The sequence below is a fragment of the Cotesia glomerata genome, linkage group LG3 (genome assembly GCF_020080835.1).
Source record: "Cotesia glomerata isolate CgM1 linkage group LG3, MPM_Cglom_v2.3, whole genome shotgun sequence".
Taxonomy (NCBI): domain Eukaryota; kingdom Metazoa; phylum Arthropoda; class Insecta; order Hymenoptera; family Braconidae; genus Cotesia; species Cotesia glomerata.
Window position 1 is genome coordinate 28948148 of NC_058160.1, and position 21589 is coordinate 28969736.

The 21589-nt window shown below is 26.7% G+C and overlaps 2 protein-coding genes across 5 annotated transcripts in view; one reads left to right on the top strand and one right to left on the bottom strand.

Annotated features, from left to right (window-relative positions):
* The window catches only part of LOC123260375 (dedicator of cytokinesis protein 3), a 23376-nt gene extending 1836 nt beyond the window's left edge, over window positions 1-21540 (top strand). The window contains exons 2-15 of one of the 2 annotated variants that reach the window (XM_044721434.1): window positions 1102-1185; window positions 1552-1745; window positions 2127-2275; window positions 12113-12197; window positions 12281-12739; window positions 12856-13155; window positions 14111-14315; window positions 14405-16316; window positions 16413-16430; window positions 17151-17313; window positions 17590-18027; window positions 18564-18705; window positions 18791-20358; window positions 21086-21540. In XM_044721434.1, coding sequence (XP_044577369.1) covers window positions 1102-1185; window positions 1552-1745; window positions 2127-2275; window positions 12113-12197; window positions 12281-12739; window positions 12856-13155; window positions 14111-14315; window positions 14405-16316; window positions 16413-16430; window positions 17151-17313; window positions 17590-18027; window positions 18564-18705; window positions 18791-20358; window positions 21086-21256 — 5888 coding nt within the window. In that variant the 3' untranslated portion in view covers window positions 21257-21540. The remainder of the gene's footprint in view (window positions 1-1101; window positions 1186-1551; window positions 1746-2126; window positions 2276-12112; window positions 12198-12280; window positions 12740-12855; window positions 13156-14110; window positions 14316-14404; window positions 16317-16412; window positions 16431-17150; window positions 17314-17589; window positions 18028-18563; window positions 18706-18790; window positions 20359-21085) is intronic. The other variant, XM_044721435.1, reaches the window with a different exon arrangement.
* LOC123260382 (innexin inx3) lies at window positions 4058-8083 on the bottom strand. 3 transcript variants are annotated; one of them, XM_044721443.1, is made up of 5 exons: window positions 8062-8083; window positions 6018-6187; window positions 5531-5955; window positions 4420-4815; window positions 4058-4352 (listed from the first exon to the last, which is right to left on the bottom strand). In XM_044721443.1, exons 2-5 carry the CDS (start codon window positions 6178-6180, stop codon window positions 4146-4148), a joined length of 1191 nt encoding a protein of 396 aa, XP_044577378.1. In that variant the 5' UTR covers window positions 6181-6187; window positions 8062-8083; the 3' UTR covers window positions 4058-4145. The 3 variants fall into 3 exon arrangements, with proteins under 3 accessions (XP_044577378.1, XP_044577379.1, XP_044577380.1); XM_044721444.1 differs by lacking the exon at window positions 8062-8083 and adding an exon at window positions 7675-7693; XM_044721445.1 differs by lacking the exon at window positions 8062-8083 and adding an exon at window positions 6657-6675.
* Window positions 21541-21589: the final 49 nt, after the last annotated feature.

A 21589-nucleotide genomic window follows, 5' to 3' on the forward strand; every position in this document is an offset into this window, starting at 1 on the left:
TATTATTTATTCCGTAGGCAAAAAATATTTTTTAGTTAAAAATTTTAAAATCTTGATGACAAATTATTACTACTCCATTTTTTTTTGCTATTTCTATTCCAAACATATACAGAGTATGAAGAAGTTGTGTACCCGCGTACGTCCCTCGAAAATAATGTTTTATATACCAAAAGGGAGAGCTATTGATTCGAATCCCCGGGAAAACCTGGTAAGGGAAACCAGTGAGTTAAAGAAAGATAAAATTATTATTGTTGTTGTTATTATTATATAGAATAGGACAATAGTAGTAGTAGTAGTATTAGAGAATCACCCTCAAATCTTTTTTTTCTTTTTATTTTTATCCGTGTTTTATTACTACTATTACTGCCAAACTAATACTATGTCCATTAATTTTATATAAATAATATAAAATATATAATTGGTTATTAAATTAATATGGGTTAATGTATTTAATGTATGTAACAAAAATAATGATGAAAAAAAATTTGTAAAAAAGAAAAACATGTGTCAGACGAGAGAAGAAAAATAAGTCTAGAGAATACAGACGTCTTCAATAGAGGAACCATCGAGGCGATAGTGTATATATCTGCATATAGATATACTTAAACACTAATAGTAATAACAAGAGTACTTAGTGATGAAGATTGCATATACCATAGACTATTCAGCAAGTAAAATACAAATAAAGAGCTGTATAAGAGACTGCAAGCTACACTCAAGAGCAGCAGTATATATAGAGACTTTTTAGGAGTAAAAAGAAGGATGCGACAACCAACAAACCAACAGCCAAGAATAATCATCCAGTATAACTACACTTTGTAATACATCAGGCATAATATAATATAATGTAATATAAATATAAATATAAATGAAATAAGAGGGAGTAGAGGCTCATTGAGATGCATCTCTCGTTCTCTTGTAATGTTTCTAGCTTTAACCGGAAGCCTGTATCATACACACATTGTCAACCGACATCCGGCGTCCAAAGTTCATAATATGAATTTATAAATATATAAATCTCTTTTTTACTCTATTAATTTATTTTAGTGTTAATCAATTAATAAGTTAGTTTGTTAATAATAAAATTTTTTATGATTTAAGCCGTTTATAATTGGCGAGGAGATACTCGATATGGATTACCACTGGAAATTGGAGATACGCTCCACATTTTAGAAGAGTGTGCAGGTAATTGTTTTTTTTTTTTTGGTAAATATTTACAAGTGGGGTCAAGTATTTTAATTTTCATTTTTTTGAACGAAATTTCTATTTGATTTTATTGATATATTTTTTTTTAAATACATAAAAAAAAGAAAAATTAAAAAAAAAAAGCTGATCACAATTTTATAAATTTTCAAAAAAATTTATACATTTTTTTGAAAATTGTGATATTCAACTTTTTTTTTAAATTGTTCGTTTTTTTAAACGGAGAAAAAATTAAAAAATATTAATTTTTCATTTAGATATGGCCAAAAATAGCTTTGATCCCACTTGTAAATAATTCCTTTTTTTTTATTTTTTTTTAATTAATTAATTTGTTATTTTTATTTTTAGGATGGTATCGAGGCTTTTCAACCAAAAACCGAGCGGTTAAAGGAATATTTCCGAGTTCTTATATTCATCTTAAACCATGTAAAATCGAAAATGAAGGACTTTTTGAGTCAGTGATACCAGAAGAAGATCCTGTTGTACGCGAAGTTACTCTAGTTCTGCGAGAATGGGGTGGAATCTGGAAAAGACTTTATGTGGTAAGTAAATGTCTGCCAACTTTTTATTATTATTTTCTCTTCTCTGTTCAATCTCCGGATGTTATATTAAAGAATGGCCTTCTCGGGCCAAGCAAGTACACAAGTACACTCAGACTTACTCGTGAATCACCAATGTAGTCATACTCCCACCTACCATATATCTTATCTTTTTTTTTGTCTACTTTGATGTTTATTATTTATTTTTAATGTTCTTTCATCATTTTAAGTATTTTTTAATTAATATTTATCATGACACATTAATTTTATCTATTATGAATAATGTATAATAGTTTTTTCTATTTATTTATTTATTTTATTATATATATATTTATATATATATATATATTTTTTTTTTTTTTTTTTTTTTTTTTTTTTTTATAGGAACGAGAAATTTACAAGTTCAATACTCTGAGAAAAGTAATGAGAGAGCTGTTGGAGTGGCGGAGACAACTTCTAGGTGGTACGTTGACCACAGATCAAACGAGAGAATTGAAATTGAGAATCATCAACAAAGTCGACTGGGGAAACCGGTAAGTTTAGCAGCATGATCAGTTAAATTATTACTAATTTTAATCTCAGGGTCTTTACCAATCGTAATGAATTTTTTATTTTAATAAGTTACCAAAATATATTGGGTAAAGTATTATAAAATATATAGTGGTCTTGGAATTTTTTTTACAAATTTCTAAGCAGTTTATTTTCTTCCAAAAATTGTACTTAGTTATAAATTTAAATTCTATTTTTTTATCATATTTTTAACAATATTTAATTAATATAAAATAATTTTCAAATAAATAATTCAACTTGTGCTTTATAGTCATACTGTTAATGTTTTGTTACAAATGCTCAACTGATGAAATCGTATTCGTATTATTCATCATTATTCATACAGACTTTAATGACGAAAAATAATAATAATAAAATATATAATTAAATTAAAATAACTAAAAAAATCATCAATAATAATCATATACAATTAAAAAAATTTTTTTTATTTGACATTACTCATCCCATTATTATTTAAAAATAACAGATATTTTGATACGCATAAATATATGAACTTATAGCATATAATTATGATTAGTATATATCACTTAAGAACATGCTATGACATATTTTTTCATTATAAAAATACAAAGCTACTTCTTATCTCTTATAAAGCAATTCGATACTGAGAGGCTACTTATTATTTTATTTATTATTTAATACAAGTACAAATAAGCTTTGTGAATAAATGAATAAGTAAACTATATACTAAAACTTATAAATAGTTTACTAAATTTCAATTCACAAAAATATTTAATTGTTAAAAAAATAGTTCCAGGGCACTAGCTCAATTTTAAAATTTAATAAAACTGTTGATATATCTTATGGTAAATACTTATGGTTTAATTTTTTATTTTATTTTTTTCTGATGAATTAAAAAAGAAAAACAACTTTTTATTCCTTTTATTGTCTACTTGATTATATAAAATAATATATAACACAAAGTAAGCTTATTCATATATTTATTTAGTTATTGAAAAAATAATTGCCTATGCTCAAGGACATTTATCAAAGAGCTAATTATGAAAAAGTACAAAGAAGAAATAATTATAAAATTTTATAGATTTTATTCCATCAATTGTTACAATAATCGATAAATAATTTTGGCACTTAAATATTTTAATAATTTGAGCAACTATTTCTACATAAATTAATTTATAAAAATTGATGAGTAAAAATTCGATGATATACTGAACACAATAACATACAATATGCCCTGGACGGAATATTTCCATTAAAAAACTAAACATTATAATTATAATAATATTTAGTTGAACGATTTTATATAAAAATGAGGAACAAATGATATATTTCCGTCAATTAATTAATAAGAACAATATTAATTAATTACTAAATAGATTTAAAGTTTATATGTAATAATTCTAAAGTGCAAATGCATTTTTGTCAATTAAATTATTGTTTGTGACAATATGTCACTGATATTGATCAAAGGTTATCTTTGTTCGTTATTCTTTTTGCAATAAGAATCGATTGAATCATACATAACACTATTGTACTGATTCAAAACATGTCTTTTTTTCATTTTAATTTCTAATTTACCTTTAGCATTAATTGTAAAATTTTATAACATATAATCAAACTGAATAATGCATAATAATTACACTTTTTTTTACAATTAAAATAAAATAAAAATTATTCAAGTTTTAACAGTTTTTCCTAGATCATTTAACACGGAAAAAAATTATTGCTCAAAACGAGTAAGTGCCTTGAACAATAAATTTTATTGTTATTTATTTTGTTAAAAAAAAAAAAAAAATTACTATACCAATTATTTAAATCGAATAATTAAGGCACCAGTGTATTATCACAAATAGCAACTAATAATTATGTTATTTAAATCTCGGTATCCTTTGAAAACTTTTCCATTTGCGGATAAATTGGTGACATTTCTAAAGTGCTAGGTGCCGACGGTACAGAAGCCGGTGACGCACCACTGCTTGAACCAACATGAAGACGACGGCATAATTCATCCAATACTTCATTAAATACCATCATGTTCATATTTTGACCCAACAAATGAAGTAAAAGAAAATCTCCAACCTATAAAAAAAGAATTTATCAAAATAATGATAATTATTATTATAAATAAAAATGAAAATACACTTACTTGTGTTTCACGAACAAGATTACCAGCTCCGGATGCTGTGCTGAACTTGAATCGTTTTTTAAGAATGGTTTCCCTTGTACTGGGTAATAAAACAACAGCCATACTGTATAGCAACGCAACACCCGACATAATAGCCAGTATGATAAACCAAAACCACAAAAATATGAATATTTTTTCATTAATGATATTTAAAGCAAGCACACAAAGAGCGTCCAGTTTTTGTATGGATCCGGAAGCACCATATTTGTGGAATGTACATTTGGTCAAACGTGGGAATATTTCAACCATTGGATCACTACGTTCGTCTTGATTCATCTGGCTGAATTTAACAACTTCTGTTCCGTATGTAAGAAAAGCACCACCCAGGAATGTATCAATGAAGAACATATTACCAACCTGGATAATGATAATGATTAATAATAAATATAATAAGGGTGTGCCAAAATTCAACTTCCGTGAGGAAGCTCTTTAAATTGGAATTTTTAGTTCCGCTTTTAACAAGAGTTGTGTTTGGGCATTTCTTGAGATTTTTTGAGGGTAAAGGATTTATTTGATTTTCATAAAATTTTTTAACAACAGTTTTGTTTAGGAATTTTTGCTGAAATTTTAAAATTTCAAAATTTGGCCCAACAAAACTCCTGTTAAAAAATTCTATAAAAATCAAATAAATTCCTTACCCTCAAAATATCTCAGAAAATGTCCTAACACAATTCTTGTTAAAAGCAGAATTCAAAATTTCAATTTTAAGAGATCCATTACACTGAGAAAAAAAAAGTACGACTCTTGAAAAAATTTTTTTGTCACAAGAATATATATTGATAATTTTCAAGAATATATTTTCTTGTCTCAAGAATTGATCGAATTATTTTTTTTTTTTAATTCAAGTGAACCTATTCGCTTGTTAATCTATCAAAATTAATGCCAATATTTTATTACCATGATAGATATTAATATTCTTTTGTCAAAAAACCAAAATTTGTTTTAAACGATTCTTGAGCCAAGAAATTTTTTTCCAGACAAAAATTTTTTTTTTCTCAGTGCACGGAAGTTGAATTTTTGCACACCCTAAAATATATTTTTTAATTAATAATTAAAAATTAAAAATACTTACAACATTGACAAAATTCAATGCCTCACAGAAGAAATAACCAGCAGCATAACTGTTGTGTAAATGTAACGTATCAAGAATATACTGAATAAGTCTTGATGTACGTTGTTGACGTTCTTGCTTAGTTTCAATAAGTGGACCACGCATGCCATCAGAAATCATTCTAATTTTGCCGTCTTCCCACTGCTTCCACATCCAGTGAGGCAAATAAAAGAGTATTCCTTGTAAGAATAGTAAAAAGGGAACCCATTGATAATATGAATGATATTTTTTTTCTCCAATATCTGTTCCAAGCCCAGGCCCTGCTACATGAGTACCGACTGGTTTTAATGCATTGTCTGGAAGAGTATATGTGTACGTTATCCAACAAAAGGTGTTTATTACATGTTCCGTTACTGCTGAATCAGCGATGCAGTTGATAGGATCACCTGAAATAAAATATAATATTTAAATATTAAGATAATTAATCATATTTTATTTATATATTTACCAATCAAATTATTGGCTGTGACCATGATGCAACAGGCAAATAAAATTGCCGATGTGATTCTATAATGAGCTCTGAATATCATATTATCAATTATGGCCTTGTCAATTAGGAACCTCACTTTCACAAAACCAGCGACCGCTGACAAAAGACCAAAAACTGCCATTTTTTAGCTATAACATAAAAATTTATTTTGCTTTTAAAAACAAGTTAGAAATATGTTTTTGTTAAATAGTATAGTATGTACATTTATTGGGGGTTATTAACCAATTGATTGAGTGATATAACTAAGAGGTCAGTTGTCAATTAAATTTTTTACTAAGAAACTCTTCTTAAAAATTATTTATCAGATAAATTCTCCATATTATCAAATAAAATTTAACAATAATAATTTAAACTAAATTAATCATTGACAAAATATTATTTGATAACTAAAATTCATTTTTAAATATTCTAATTTAAACAATAGTTACAAATAATACTGATATTAACTACTGACGTCCTTGAGTTCATTTGACTCAATTTAAACGAATAAAATTCATTACAAATGTCTTAAATGCTAGATTTATTTTAATTATTGAAAGAATTTATTTTTAACATAAGAAGAAATTTCTTTTTATTTATACATTACTGTCTACTTGCTTTTTAACAATTAAATTTAAAAAATTTTAATTATTTAGACCGTCAGTAATGTTGATTTTTTTTTATAGTAAAATATAATTTATAACTATTATTTTATTTAAAAATTAAAGTTGGTGCAGTGTGCACTCAGCTTTATAATTCATGCCGGATGAGTTAAATAATAATCACTCACTCATAATTTATTTTACTAACTATATTACACTAGATAAAGGATATAAAAGTAGTAATTATTAACAATGAAATGACTAATAAAAAAATTGTCACAATTTAAAGATTAGATTACTAATTAATCTCTGATTCAATTTAACGTCATCATATAATAAGTAATTCATTATACATTATTTAAATTACTTATGAGTTTTGATCAATTTAAATATTGGAGTTGAATTAAAAAAATATAAATAAATACAAAAAAAACCAAAATTCATAGTTAAACGTGTTAATTTATCAAAAAATTTAAACTATATTCTTTTGCTATATAGTTTAGATTATTTTCAAAAGATTTGATAACAAAAATATTTTAAAATAAGATTTTAAAACATGATTACGATAATTGAGTAATTTATTTAAATCTATTTATCATAATGAGTATGCAATTTTATAAAGTGTAGATATTTAATTAAATAATAATAATACTAAAGTTAGCCGACGTTTTTAATTTTTTTTCAATTAAATTAGAGCAAAAAAATATTTTTTTAAAATTGCACTTGCATTTTTTCAAGTTTTTTAAAAATGACATTTTTTTTTTAGAATTTTTCTTACTGAAAAAATTATTAAAAAAAATTTTTTTTAATTTCATTTGTAAAAAGTTTGAAAAACTGTGCTATTAAAAAAAAAAACTTTTTCAGTTCTAATTTAATAAATTAAGCAAAATCAAAAAATAAAAATTGTCGGCTTACTTTATTATTATCTTAATTTTCATAAATAATAATGAAAGGCTGTGAAAGCAAAACTCGATTTACTTGAGTGCCTTTTTTATTTATTTAAAATATTATTATCATATTAAAAATAATAATACCGCATGTAAAAAACTATTTTATCTAGTTTTTTAAATTATGGTGTATGAAAACTTTACAGAAATTGCTTGACGTAATAGTTCTAGCTCGAGGCTAGATTGTTAACTATAAAGACTCATTTTATTACTCTCAGATGTATTTAATATATGTATTAAATAGATAAACAATTGCGTATGTATCTTGTATAATGTTGATAGTGTATATAACAACTTTTAATTACTCATTAACGAACATAATGCTCCGATTATTAAATAAACAATTTCAATTTCTTTTTTTTTTTCCCCGTTATTTTGAATCAGATGTAACAACAATCACATTAAACATTCACTTTCAAACTTTAATTCTTAAAATAATAATAACAATCACAATTTAAGAGTAAATCACCTCACCTAATTTTTATAAAACTCCAAATTTTAAATTATCACAAAATTATTTAATTTTTTTCTTCTAATTATTATTAATAATTAGTTGAATATATTTTTGTTAAATAATAATTAAAAAAAAAAAAAAAAACAACACTGAATAAAAGAAAAAAGCACTCGATGCTTGGGGGCTTGGGCAGACTCAGGCTTCAGGGCTCAACAACTCGACTCAACGAAGAACAGAAAAAAAAAAGAAAAAAGAAATAGCGGTTATAAAAGACGCGCGTCGCGCCAACTCAGGGCCCGAAAAGCGACTCTGAGTGACTGGACTGAGAATCAACTGGCTGTGCCTGTATGCTGTACATATGTGCTAGTGCCTGGAATTATTGTATCTCTCTTTCTATTAGTTTGCTGGTGAAGTTGCGTGGGCCCCACCACCCGCCATATACGTACACATATACTTACATATTATTTCTTCCATTTCTTCTTTTATATTAAATATGTAAGTACTACATTATGCTTCAAAAAATACCAATACACACAATGACATTTAAATTAGCAGACACTTGACAATTTTTTAATTTTTTATAAATATAAATTAAGTCTAAAAAATCGTTTTTAAAAAATTGCATTTATAATTTTTTAGAGCTTCTTAAAATTTTAAATTGCACTTGAAGTTTTTCAAGTTTTTTACAAATTAAATTTTATTTTTTTTTTAATAAAAAACTAAGGCTAGAAAATTATTTATAAAAAATTGCACTTAGTTTTTCAAATTTTTTACAAATGAAATTTTATTTTATTTTTTTTTTTAATAAAAAAACTAGGACTAGAAAATAATTTATAAAAAATTGCCCTTGTAATTTTTTATAGCTTCTAAAGAAGAAATTTTTTAAATAAATTTTTCTTCTTTATAATTTATTTATTAAAAAAATTCTAAAAATTACCAGATGTCTCTTAATTTGGATATTATTGTAGATATATTTTTTTGAGATGTATTTGTTAATATTTATGTTTAAATTTACATTTTCAAGGTGTACAAATGTTTTATGATTCTTCAATGAAAACAAAATCTTCAGCCATCTTAATATTACATACTTAGACAGTATGTATGTACACACAAGTACCCAAGTTAATAAAAGATTTTTTGTTTTCTGCATTTACTTTGTTCAACTATACCATCAAGATCATTATCATCATCTTGGAATGATAAATAAATAGAATGCAGTAACCACTGCCAATATGTGGTTGAATAGTTGAATATATATATAGAAAGCTGAATTCTTAATATGTACTCACACCAAGAAAATTGTATATACCGGATGAGTTGAACAGACTCGAAGAGACCGATCAGACAAAGCTATACATAATATAACATGAAATAGGTATATTATATGGTGGAGTACTGGATGGTGTTAGATGGGTAAGCCAAGGTTTGCAGCACGGTGAATACCATGCTGAGAATGAAAACGAGAACAAGAACCTGTTTCTCCTTTACCTTTGCTTAACTTTTACCCATTCTCAAGATTGCTGGAGATTTAAAATTGTTGCTGCTGCTGTTGGAGATGGAAATGAAAATTTAGATTTAAGCGTAATGTGTTTTATGCAAATAGTGTATTAAGCTTAAAACTAAAGCTAATTTTATCAAGCTTTTAGATTTTAATTAATATTTCTTCTTTTTTTTTTATTATTCTCCGTTTTAATATAAATACTATTGTACTGTACTAGTATAAATATTTAATGTTTAATGGAAAATTTTAAACAATTAGTTGTCATTATAATATCATATTTAATATAATAATAATATTATACATTATGGAGAAGAAATATAAAAGAATATTTTATTTATTCTATATATTCATATTGGAGTTTAATAAAAAACTCAAAATTATAAAACGAACAACCTATTATTAAATTATATCATGTATTATTATTATAATATATGTACAAATATAAAAAATATTTTTGTATGTATTGAGTAAAGCGGAAGGTAAAGTACATTTAATAATACGTAATGTAGGATTGGTATTATGGGACTAATTGTAATTGAGGAGAGAGGACTTGACTCGTATTGTAACTTGCAACTCGCGAGATTTAACCCTGACATCTATTATATTATATTATGATATTATAATTATTATTTCGTTGTTGCATTGGAAAATTCCGTGCACTGATTATCATAAGTTTAATTTTTAATTTCAAATTTATAATTTGTTAAAATAAAAAAAAATTACTTAGGTTTATTACTCTAATACATACTGCAAATTGTAACTAATACTTATATCTAAAGTACATTTAATATCTTTTACACCTTGAACTGTGATTAAGGTCGTTGATACAATTCGAGTTATTACATTTAAACCGATTTAATAATAATGATAATTTATATTATAATATCAGTTGTAATTAATTTCGTAACATCTTTATTACTTATTATATAAAAATATATTGTATTAGATCACTACAACTGTTAATATTTAATAAGCGAATTTTCTATAATTTTTTGTTTAATGAGAAAAATTTTAATTTAATGATACTGAAATTAACAAATTTTAGATTTTTATAACAAATAAATTTAGCAAAATAATTCCACATTTAGAAATTTAAAAAAATTATAAGTGAGAATTTTTTTAAATATTTTTTTTCTAATAATTAATTTGTTAGAAAAATTATCAGAAGTCTGCTAATTTCAATATCATTTAATTAAATAAAATACAACTCTTAATTTATGTAAAAGTGATGGTTAATGCTGATAAAATTTAAGAAGAATATGTTTTTTTTTTAATTCTGTAACTATTATTGTTATAGTAGTACAGTAAGCGCGAAAAAATGTTAAGTATGTACATATATATTTACAGCAGGTACCAGCAAAAACCAGCGAAAAAAAAATAATAAGAATAATATAACCGATATCTTTGGAAAGGGACATAGGTCCAAAACAGCAAGACACCAAGACACCAAGACACCAAGATATAACCCAGGCACTTAACTGAAAGATACTTACTAATATCTTAAGTGTAAACTGTATAAAAGAATAGGATAGAAGATATAACATTAGGTGAACTTTCCAGTCTCTGATCCACGCATTAAAGTCTCTTACATTCTTACACTCTTACTCTTTTATCAATTATCTCTTACCAATCATTTTTATATATAAATTTTTATATGTATATATGTATATGCATATATATGTGTTGGAGTGTATCTATTGCCATTGATATACCTATAACTAACATTGGTTTTGAGACATTCCATCAACCAGAAGAGTCTCTTATCTTCTTTTTAATACACAGTAAAAATGATAAAAAAAAATTTTTAAATCACCCGAAATTGTCCTTTATAGTTTATTAATTAAAAAATACTATATATTATGATTCTATACAGCAATTCATATATATTGTTATAAATTTATAATACTAAAAAGTTAGCTAATATTTTTAATTTTTTTCATTTATTAAATTGGAGCAAAAAAAATTTTTTTTTTAAATTCTACTTAAAGCTTTTCAAATTTTTTACAAATGAAATTTTTTTGTCATAATTTATTCGGTAAAGAAAATTTTTTAATTTTTAGATATCTGCTAACTTAATTATTATTAAAAATATTACATTGAAATTAGCAAACACTTGATAATTTTTTTAATAAAAAACTAGGACTAGAAAATTATTTATAAAAAATTGCACTTGTAATTTTTTAGAGTTTCTAAAACTAGAATTTTTAAAATAAATTTTTCTTGGTACAATTTATTAGTTAAAAAATTTCTTAAAAATTGTCAGATGAATTTCAATTTCTCTATCATAAAAATATACATAAATTGCAAGTATATATATCAATGCACTTTCTTAATGGTTGAATATCTTCCAAGAAATATGAATGCGTCACGATATATATTATAACAGTTTTATTCCGCCCACTACATTATTAAATACATACATAACTATCTACAGTTTAAATAGGTGTCTTTAAGTAAATAAAATAATTTTAAAAACCATCTGATTAAATGAATAAAAAAAAATTCTATGTAGATTTAAAGAAAATATTTTATATTTATTATATGTAATTTTAAAAATTCTTATGTTTAAGAAAACTTGGATTAGATTTGGTTCCACGTCAAGGAGCGCACATGGTCGAACCAGACTCTATGTCAGTAGTGGAACTTTACCATGTGGTAATTATTATGATAATGATAAGAATATGTTCTTATACTATAAATAATGATTATAATAATTATTATTCTTTCTTTTTTTTTAGCACTTACAAAGCGCTGAAAATTCTCAAGGTGCATCAGCACGTGGAACCCTTCGTCGGAAAGAGCAAAAAAAAGTTTTAACTCATCATCTTTATTTTTGCATGCGAGATTTCGGACATTCAGTGGGAGAGGACACTGAAATATATTTTTCCCTGTGGGATTCTCGCCGCAATGAATATTTAAGTGAAAGATTTCTCGTTAGAATTTCCAAAGAGGGTTTTTCAAATTATGTTGAAAAACTTCACAGCAATTGTACTATTTTTACTGATCTTGGTAACGCAGATCTAAGTCGTGATTTATACGTAATTGCTCATGTTATGCGTTGTGGTCGTATGCTTTACTCTGATTCTAATAAAAATAAATCTGGTGGAGTTGTCTATCGCCGACCACATGGAGTTGGAGTTTTATCTCTAGCTGAAGCTGCTCAGGATCATACTGAAGAACTTGAAATGACATTCAAGGTTTCATTATTTACTCATTTATTTATTTATCAGCCATTCAGAATTAAATAAATAAAAGTAATAATAATTAATTAATTAACTAAATTAATAATTAATTGTTTTTATTTTTTTTTAAGGTTTATCAAGGAGAAGAAAAAGAATTTCATCAATTACATGAACAAATAATAAAAAATAATAAATGTTCACCGTTACCGGGCCAACCAAATTATGGAATAGTAGTGTCTCTTCGAGTTTTACATGGAGAACTATCTCAAGTTCGTGATGAACATCCACATTTATTTAAAAATTTATGTTTAACGCGTAAACTTGGTTTTTCTGATGTCATAATGCCGGGTGATGTGAGAAATGATTTGTACCTGAGACTAGAACGCGGAGAATTTGAGCGTGGTGGTAAATCTACTGGTAAAAATATTGAGGTAAATTTATTTTTATCAATAAATAATAATAAATAACAACCTTGCAGTCACTATGTGACTGCCGTGATTTGTAAACTAAAAAAAATGAAATTTTGCTTTATTAAATAATGAATTCTGTTAAATTGCACTGTACTTTCTTGAATATTTACATTTTTAAAGATATAAGCTCATTTTGATGTTACACTCATCAAGAGCTTTCATTTGAGTACCCACATGCATTTTTATATATTTTTCATATATTCATATATATATATAATATATAAAATATATGAAAAATTGATGTGGGTACTCAAATGAAAGGTCTCGATGAGTGTAACATCGGGATGAGCTTATATCTTTAAAAATGTCATTAGTTCACAAGATATTTATTAAATTGCACTGTACTTTCTTAACTATTGACATTGTTAAAGATCTAAGCTCATCTTGATGTTACACTCGTCAAGAGCTTTCATTTGAGTACCCACATGCATTTTGATATATTTTTCATATATTCATATATATAATATATATAAATATATAAAATATATGAAAAATTGATGTGGATACTCGAATAAAATGAAAGGTCTCGATGAGTGTAATGTCGGGATGAGCTTATATCTTTAAAAATGTCAATATTTCACAAGATATTTGTTAAATTACATTGTAATTTCTTAACTATTTACTTTTTTAAAGATACAAGCTCATCCCGATGATACACTCATCAAGAGCTTTCATTTGAGTACCCAAATGCATTTTCATATATTTTTCATATATTCATATATATAATTATATAAAATATATTAAAAATTGATGTGGGTACTCAAATAAAAGGTATTGATGAGTTTAACATCGGGATGAGCTTATATCTTTAAAAATCTCAATAGTTCACAAGATAGATGGTCATTTCTTAATTGTGTATCTAGAGATAAATACAATAATAATAATTATTTTTATCAATTTATTAATTTGTATGTAGGTAACAATGTTGGTACTTGATGCTGAAGGAAAACCACTGGAAGGCTGTCTATTTGGGGCTGCTGGTATGGAAGGTAGTTCAGAATACCAAAGTTTAGTAATATATCATCACAATAGTCCTTATTGGGGCGAAACTGTAAGATTAGCTGTGCCAATTGAAAAATTTTACGGTAGCCATATAAGATTTGAATTTCGTCATTGTTCCAGTAAGTTTTGAAAAAACAAAAATTTTTTTCCACTACATGTATATATAGTAAAAAAATATTAAATATAAATTATTTTTATAAAATTTTAGCTCGTGAAAAAAGTGACAAAAAATTATTTGATTTTGCATTTGTCCGTTTAATGGAACCAGATGGTGGTGCTACTATTCAAGACGGCCTACACGAGCTTTATTTATATAAATGCGAAGAAAAGAGTAAATTAGATTCATTGAGTTACCTATCATTACCATCAAACGCCCGAGAATCAAATAATCAAAGTGTAACAGGATTTACAAGATCATCAAAAGAAGCTGTATTTATAAAAACATTATTGTGTAGCACAAAGTTAACTCAAAATGTTGATTTATTGAGTTTATTACAATGGAAAGCACATCCAGAAAAAATATCAGAAGCTTTGGGACGTGTGTTACGTTTAGACGGTGAAGAGCTTGTTAAATTTTTACAAGACATACTTGATGCATTATTTGCAATGTTTCATACTGAGGATGGTAATTCAACAGCCCACTCAGGATTAGTATTCCAAGTATTGGTTTCAATTTTTAGTCATTTAGAGGATTCTAAATTTCAACATTTCAAGCCAGTTATAGATGCTTATATATCTGGACATTTTGCAGCAGCGTTAGTTTATAAAGGTTTACTGAGCAGTGTTCAACATTGCGCTGATTGGGTTACTGCTGCTGAAAAACAAGAGCCTATTATGAAATGTTTTCGTTCACTTGAGTATATATTTAAATTTATAATACAAAGTAGATTATTATTTGCACGTGCTACTGCTGGACAATTTGAGGACAGTTTCAAGCGTGATTTATACTGTGTATTTTCAGCATTAAATAAAATGCTTCAATTAACATATGATACTGTATTATATTCTCAAGTAGCATTATTATTATCAATATCTTCAGTATTTGAACAATTAGAAGTAGTATTACCGGTACTAGAAGTGGCTAAATTATCATGTACAATGCTTGATTCAGTACCACGTGATCCACCACCACAATTACTTCAAGCAAAATTAACAGCTATAAAAAATTTTGTTACTTCAATATTATTTCAAGATGATGAAAGTAGAAATTTATTATTAATAACTATTTGCCGTCATTTAAGAATACATTTAGCCAGAAGAGAAGAATTAAGATCTTGTACAGATATACTTGGTGAAATATTAAGTTTTTTATATAAACGTGGATTTGATAATAATAAGGTGAATAATTGTATTCACCATGACATTGAAATAATTTGTCTGTCTATATTAGATGTTTTAATACAAACAATATTAATTATTATAAATGCAAGTGGTCCTGTATTAGGATCTCTAGTGGCCTGTTTAATAGGGCTTATTCAACAATTAGACGAGTATCACTATGCAAGATTATGGGAAGAATTAACAACTCATAATAATGATCGTAAACCGCTTAAAGATTTTTTATTACGTGTGTTTTTAGTATTAAAAGATCTTGTACGTCAAGAAATATTTTCACCAGATTGGTTAGTTATGAGAATGCAAGCTAATAATGTTATTTTAAAATCATTACAAGAATTGGCACAACCATTGGCATTTAAATTTCTTCATGGTAATTTTGATTCTCAACTGTGGTCTACCTATTTTAATTTAGCTGTTAATTATTTAACACAACCATCACTTCAATTGGAAAAATTTTCTGAAGTAAAACGGGAAAAAATTGTTGAAAGATACGGTGATATGAGAGTACTTATGGGATTTCAAATATTGTCAATGTGGTCCCACTTGGGTGAACGTAAATTAGAATTTATACCGGGTATGGTTGGACCATTTCTCGAAGTTACCCTTGTTCCTGAAAGTGAGCTACGTAAAGCAACTCTGCATATTTTTTTCGACATGATGGAGTGCGAGCAGCGAGCTAGAGGCAGCTTTAAGTCTGTTGAATCTGAGCTTATTGATAAATTAGATATTTTGATAAGCGAAAATAAAGGAGATGATGAATACCGCCAATTATTCAATACAATGTGAGTATTATTTATTAAATTTATTTTAATAATTCATTTATTAATCACCTTGCATTTGGTTAATTTTGCTTATTAAAATTTTAATGCTGCTTGAAGGGAGCATCTTAGCGCTGTGTAAGTTAATTTATATTTATATTTATTTGAAAAGAAACGCCTTCGGGAATTCACAACAATATCTTACATTTTTATGTGTAGAATGTTTAGTTAATATTTATAAACCCTTAGTTAAAAAAACTGATAGAAAAGAATTGAAAAGCGGTCACTCCATGCAAACTGTATATCTATATGTAAAGTACAAGACCTAGTTATTGACACTTGCAATTTTATTTTAATTAAAAAAAACAAGTCAACTCTAATAAATTAATAAATATATTTTTTGAGTTATAAATTTTAAGATAATTGATTTTTTGAGAACATTTTATTTTTTTAATTAGAACAAAATTTCAAGTGTCAAACAACTAGGTCAGTGTCAATAATTGGGTCCTTTACCTTACAAACAAAAGAATTGAAATTATTGAAAAGAATTCGAATTTCATCATTTTTAATTCTTTTCAATCAATATTTTTCAACAGAAACAGAAAATAAAATCTGTAAAGATTGATTTAAGAGATTTGAGAGAAGAGAAAAACAAAAAAAAATTTTTAATAATTGATAATTAACAATTTATAATCACTATTTGTAAACCTGTAATATTATTTTAGAATCAGCCTTTTTGCTTCACTTTTTATCTTATCTGCTGGTTCTCCAAAAATGTCAATATCAATCTTCAATTTAAAAGAAAAAAAATTTTATATTAATTATTTATATTAATTTTTTTTTCTTTTTCATACAAAGGCTATTAGATCGCGTACAATCAGAAGATCCAACGTGGAAAGACAGTGGAACAGCATTTATTACTTCAGTTACGAGGCTTCTCGAACGACTTTTAGACTATCGAAGTGTTATACAAGGTGACGAGAACCGTGACAAACGGATGTCATGCACGGTCAATTTATTGGTAAGAAAATAATATTCTTATTTATTATCAATTATCATGTTAACGTTAATAATATAGATATTATTTCTCTGATCATTAAATTCATTTTATTATTACGAGTGATAATTGACCGTGAAAAGAAACTATATATAGGTGTTTGTTTCTTCACAGTTAGTATATAAAGAGGATTATTATTAAATAGATACTTGTTCAGTGTGGTTTAATAAATTTATTGTTTTTATATCAATATTGATGAAATAATAAATATTCATGGGACCTATTTCATTGTTTCTGCAGAATTTTTACAAGAATGAATTCAACCGCAAGGAAATGTATTTACGATACATTTACAAGCTTCATGATCTCCATTTGGCAGCTGAAAATTACACCGAAGCGGGATTCACGATGAAACTTTATGCTGATCAATTAAGTTGGGACGGAACTATACTACCTGCTGATCATGCACATCCTCAACAAGCCGAGTGGCAAAGGAAGGAACTCCTCTATTATCAAATAATTCATTATTTTGATCGTGGTAAGTGTTGGGAAAAAGGGATTCCACTTTGTAAAGAGCTAGCTGGGCTTTATGAAACCCGGTTATATGATTATGCAAAGCTCAGTCAAATTTTGAAGATGCAAGCTAAATTTTTGGATAATATATTAACACAATTAAGACCTGAACCAGAATATTTTCGGGTTGGATTTTATGGTCTTAGTTTTCCACTATTTGTTCGGGTAAGTTTATTAATTATTAATTATTTATTATAATTAAATAATAATTTAGGGTCAGACCTATTTTTGGCCATAAAAAATAGATGAATTGATGGATCATCATAATTTTTTTTTTAATTTCTTTATTTTTACGGTGGATTTATGGCGGTGATATTGAAAATATCAAAAAATTAATATTTCAATTAAAAAATTATCTTTGAAAGTTGGAAAAAATTTTGGCTTTCATGTTTTTGGATAAAATTTATATTTTATCTTTTTTTGATATTTTGATATATTTTTTTTTTTAAAGTACACAAAAAAATTTACAATTAAAAAAAAAAGTTGAATATCACAATTTTCTAAAAAATGTATAAATTTTTTTGAAAATTTGTTAAAATTGTGATAATCAACTTTTTTTTTTTTAATTGCTCATTTTTTTATGCATTTTTCAAAAAAAATATATCAATAAAATCAAATAAAAATTTCATTCAAAAAAATAAAAATTAAAATCGTTGACTCCACTTATAAATACTTACCTTTTGTTTAATATTAAATTACAGAATAAATTATTTATTTATCGTGGTTTGGAGTATGAGAGAATAGGTGCCTTTACTCAAAGACTTCAAACAGAATTTCCAAGTGCGCAAATACTAATGAAAAATTCCCCACCGGATGAGAGTATTATAACAGCTGAAGGTCAATGTAAGTTGTCTCAATATAATTATTATTAATAATATATTATTTAATAAATTAAATAAATTAATTAATAAGTTATTTATTATCGTAGATATTCAAATTTGTAATGTCAAACCAATACCAGAGGAAGGTAGTTTAGCATGTACAGTTGGAGAAATACCAGAGCGTGTTGTAGCATTTTATTTAGTAAATGATGTACGTAAATTTACATTTGATCGACCGCTCCACCGAGGTCCAGTTGACCGTGAAAATGAATTTAAATCACTGTGGATAGAACGCACAACATTAACCACAGAAGCTAAATTACCAGGTATATTACGTTGGTTTGAAGTAATTGAAAGGCGCTCTGAATTATTGGCCCCAGTCCAGTATGCATGTGAAACAATGCAAAACGTTGAAAATGAATTGCGTCGTTTGGTCGCTCAATATACCGCCGAGCCACATCGTAATATTAATCCATTCAGCATGAGATTGCAGGGAATAATAGATGCTAATGTTATGGGAGGAATAACAAAATATCAAGAGGCATTTTTGACTGGTGAATTTTCTCGACAAAATCCTGAAATGCTACCACATGTTAATAAATTAAAAAATTTAATTCTTGATCAAATAAGTGTCCTCGAATCAGGTCTTGTCCTTCATGGACAAATAGCACCACCAGGAGTTCAACCACTTCACAAAAGATTGATTGAAAGGTTCACACAGTTGAAACAAAGTCTGGGTAATTTAACAAGACAACGTACTATTCATCAAGACAGTATTATTAATTCACCGTTGCCACCATTGCCGATAAATAACACCAATAATAATGGTAGTAGTTATAGTAATAATAATAGTAATAATGATAAACAACGACCAGCAACTTTAGATACTATAGGATCAAGATTATCACATGCTGACAGTGATGGATTGCCAGAAGATGAGGGATTTTATACAAGAGTTGATGGAACACCACCTCCAATACCACAACGTGAAGTGCGGCCCCGATCTGTTGGTTACGGATCAACACCACCAAGACTCACTCATCACAGGACACTCAGTAAGCCTCTAAGTCCAAAGTTACCTCTTCGACATTCGTTGCCTACGCCGACTGATGGGCAAGATGGAGGGTCTATAGCTAATATAAGAATCTCTTGGAGTGAACCTGGACCCCCATCAACAACAGAAACAATAATAACAACAACAGCTACTACAACCACGACAATTAACATAGAATCAACCTCACCTGAACAAGCACCGCCTCTACCACCTCGTGGTTGTACTCCAGATAAACGTGAATCAAATAATGCAACTACTGTTGTTGGGATACCCGCACCTCCAGCTCCTCCTAAAAGATTAGCTACTCAGCGACGGAATACTGATTGGAGCACTGAGGATGATATTATTGATAGTAATTCGAATGATTCTTCCAATTTAAGGGACACTAATGATTTGAGAGATTCGGGTATTTCGACAACCAGCCTTTTAGATTTTCAACAACACTTGTCTAATTTAAATAATCTTAGCTACGAAGATTTTGAGCCTAGATCGAGGACTAATGATATTATGAATATTTCACCGCCTTCTGTGATAAATCAATCTCTGAATATTTCTACTAGCAGCTTTATCAGTTGTAGAACAACTACATTCCAAGGGTCCCAAACTATATTAGATCAAGAGGTAATTTTATTTATTTTTAATATTTTTAAATAATAACTAGCAACCTTGCAATACTATGAATACTATAAATGATTAAAATTTTGCTTTATTAAATAATGAATTTTATTAAATTGCACTGTATTTTTTAAAATATTGACGTTTTTAAAGATATAAGCTCATCCCGATGATACACTCATCAAGAGCTTTCATTTGAGTACCCACATGCATTTTCATATATTTTTCATATATACATATATATAAATATATAAAATATATGAAAAATTGATGTGGGTACTCAAATGAAAGGTCTCGATGAGAGTAATGTCGGAGTGAGCTTATATCTTTAAAAATGTCAATATTTCACAAGATATTTGTTAAATTTCACTGTACTCTCTTAACTATTGAATTTTTTAAAGATATAAGCTCATCCCGAAGTTACACTCATCGAGGCCTTTCATTTGAGTACCCACATCAATTTTTCATATATTTTATATATTTATATATGTATATATGGAAAATATATCAAAATGCATGTGGGTACTCAAATGAAAGGTCTCGATGAATGTAATGTCGGAGTGAGCTTATATCTTTAAAAAATTCAATAGTTCACAAGATACAAGGTCATTTCTTAATTATGTATCTAGAGATAGAGCATTTTCAAATGCAGCCTAAATATGACTATCCTGGACACAAAATTTTTCTTATTCTCTTAATATAGATAATTGCTAATTATTAATTATTTATACAGACTAGTCCACCGCCAATTCCGCCAAAAGTAAATCAAGATACTCCGTCAGCACCTTCTACCTTAGAACGGACTAATTCACGAATTCACGGAGGATCTGGCCATGTTGAAAATTACTCAGTTCCCAAATTACAAACTCTGTCTGTCGCAACTGATGGCGAGAGTACTGTATAAATAAAAAAAAAAAAAAAATCATTTAATTAATAAGAATGAAATCTCATCCTAGTCTTAGCATTAGTTATTACTATTAATTATTATTCTATTTATAATTATATAATTAATATTTTAACATCGTATACTGAAAGGAAGAATATGTATTTATGTATTTTTTAACTATCGTGGGATTAACTCCTTTTAATATGAAAAAAAAATATATATATTATCTGAAATTTTTATTTGCTGCCAGAGATTAAGACAATAGATTTTACTTCAAGTTAGATTAATTCAATGCTCCGCTACGGCCGCTTGTGGTAAATTGATCATTAATAATTATGTTTAAAACAATTT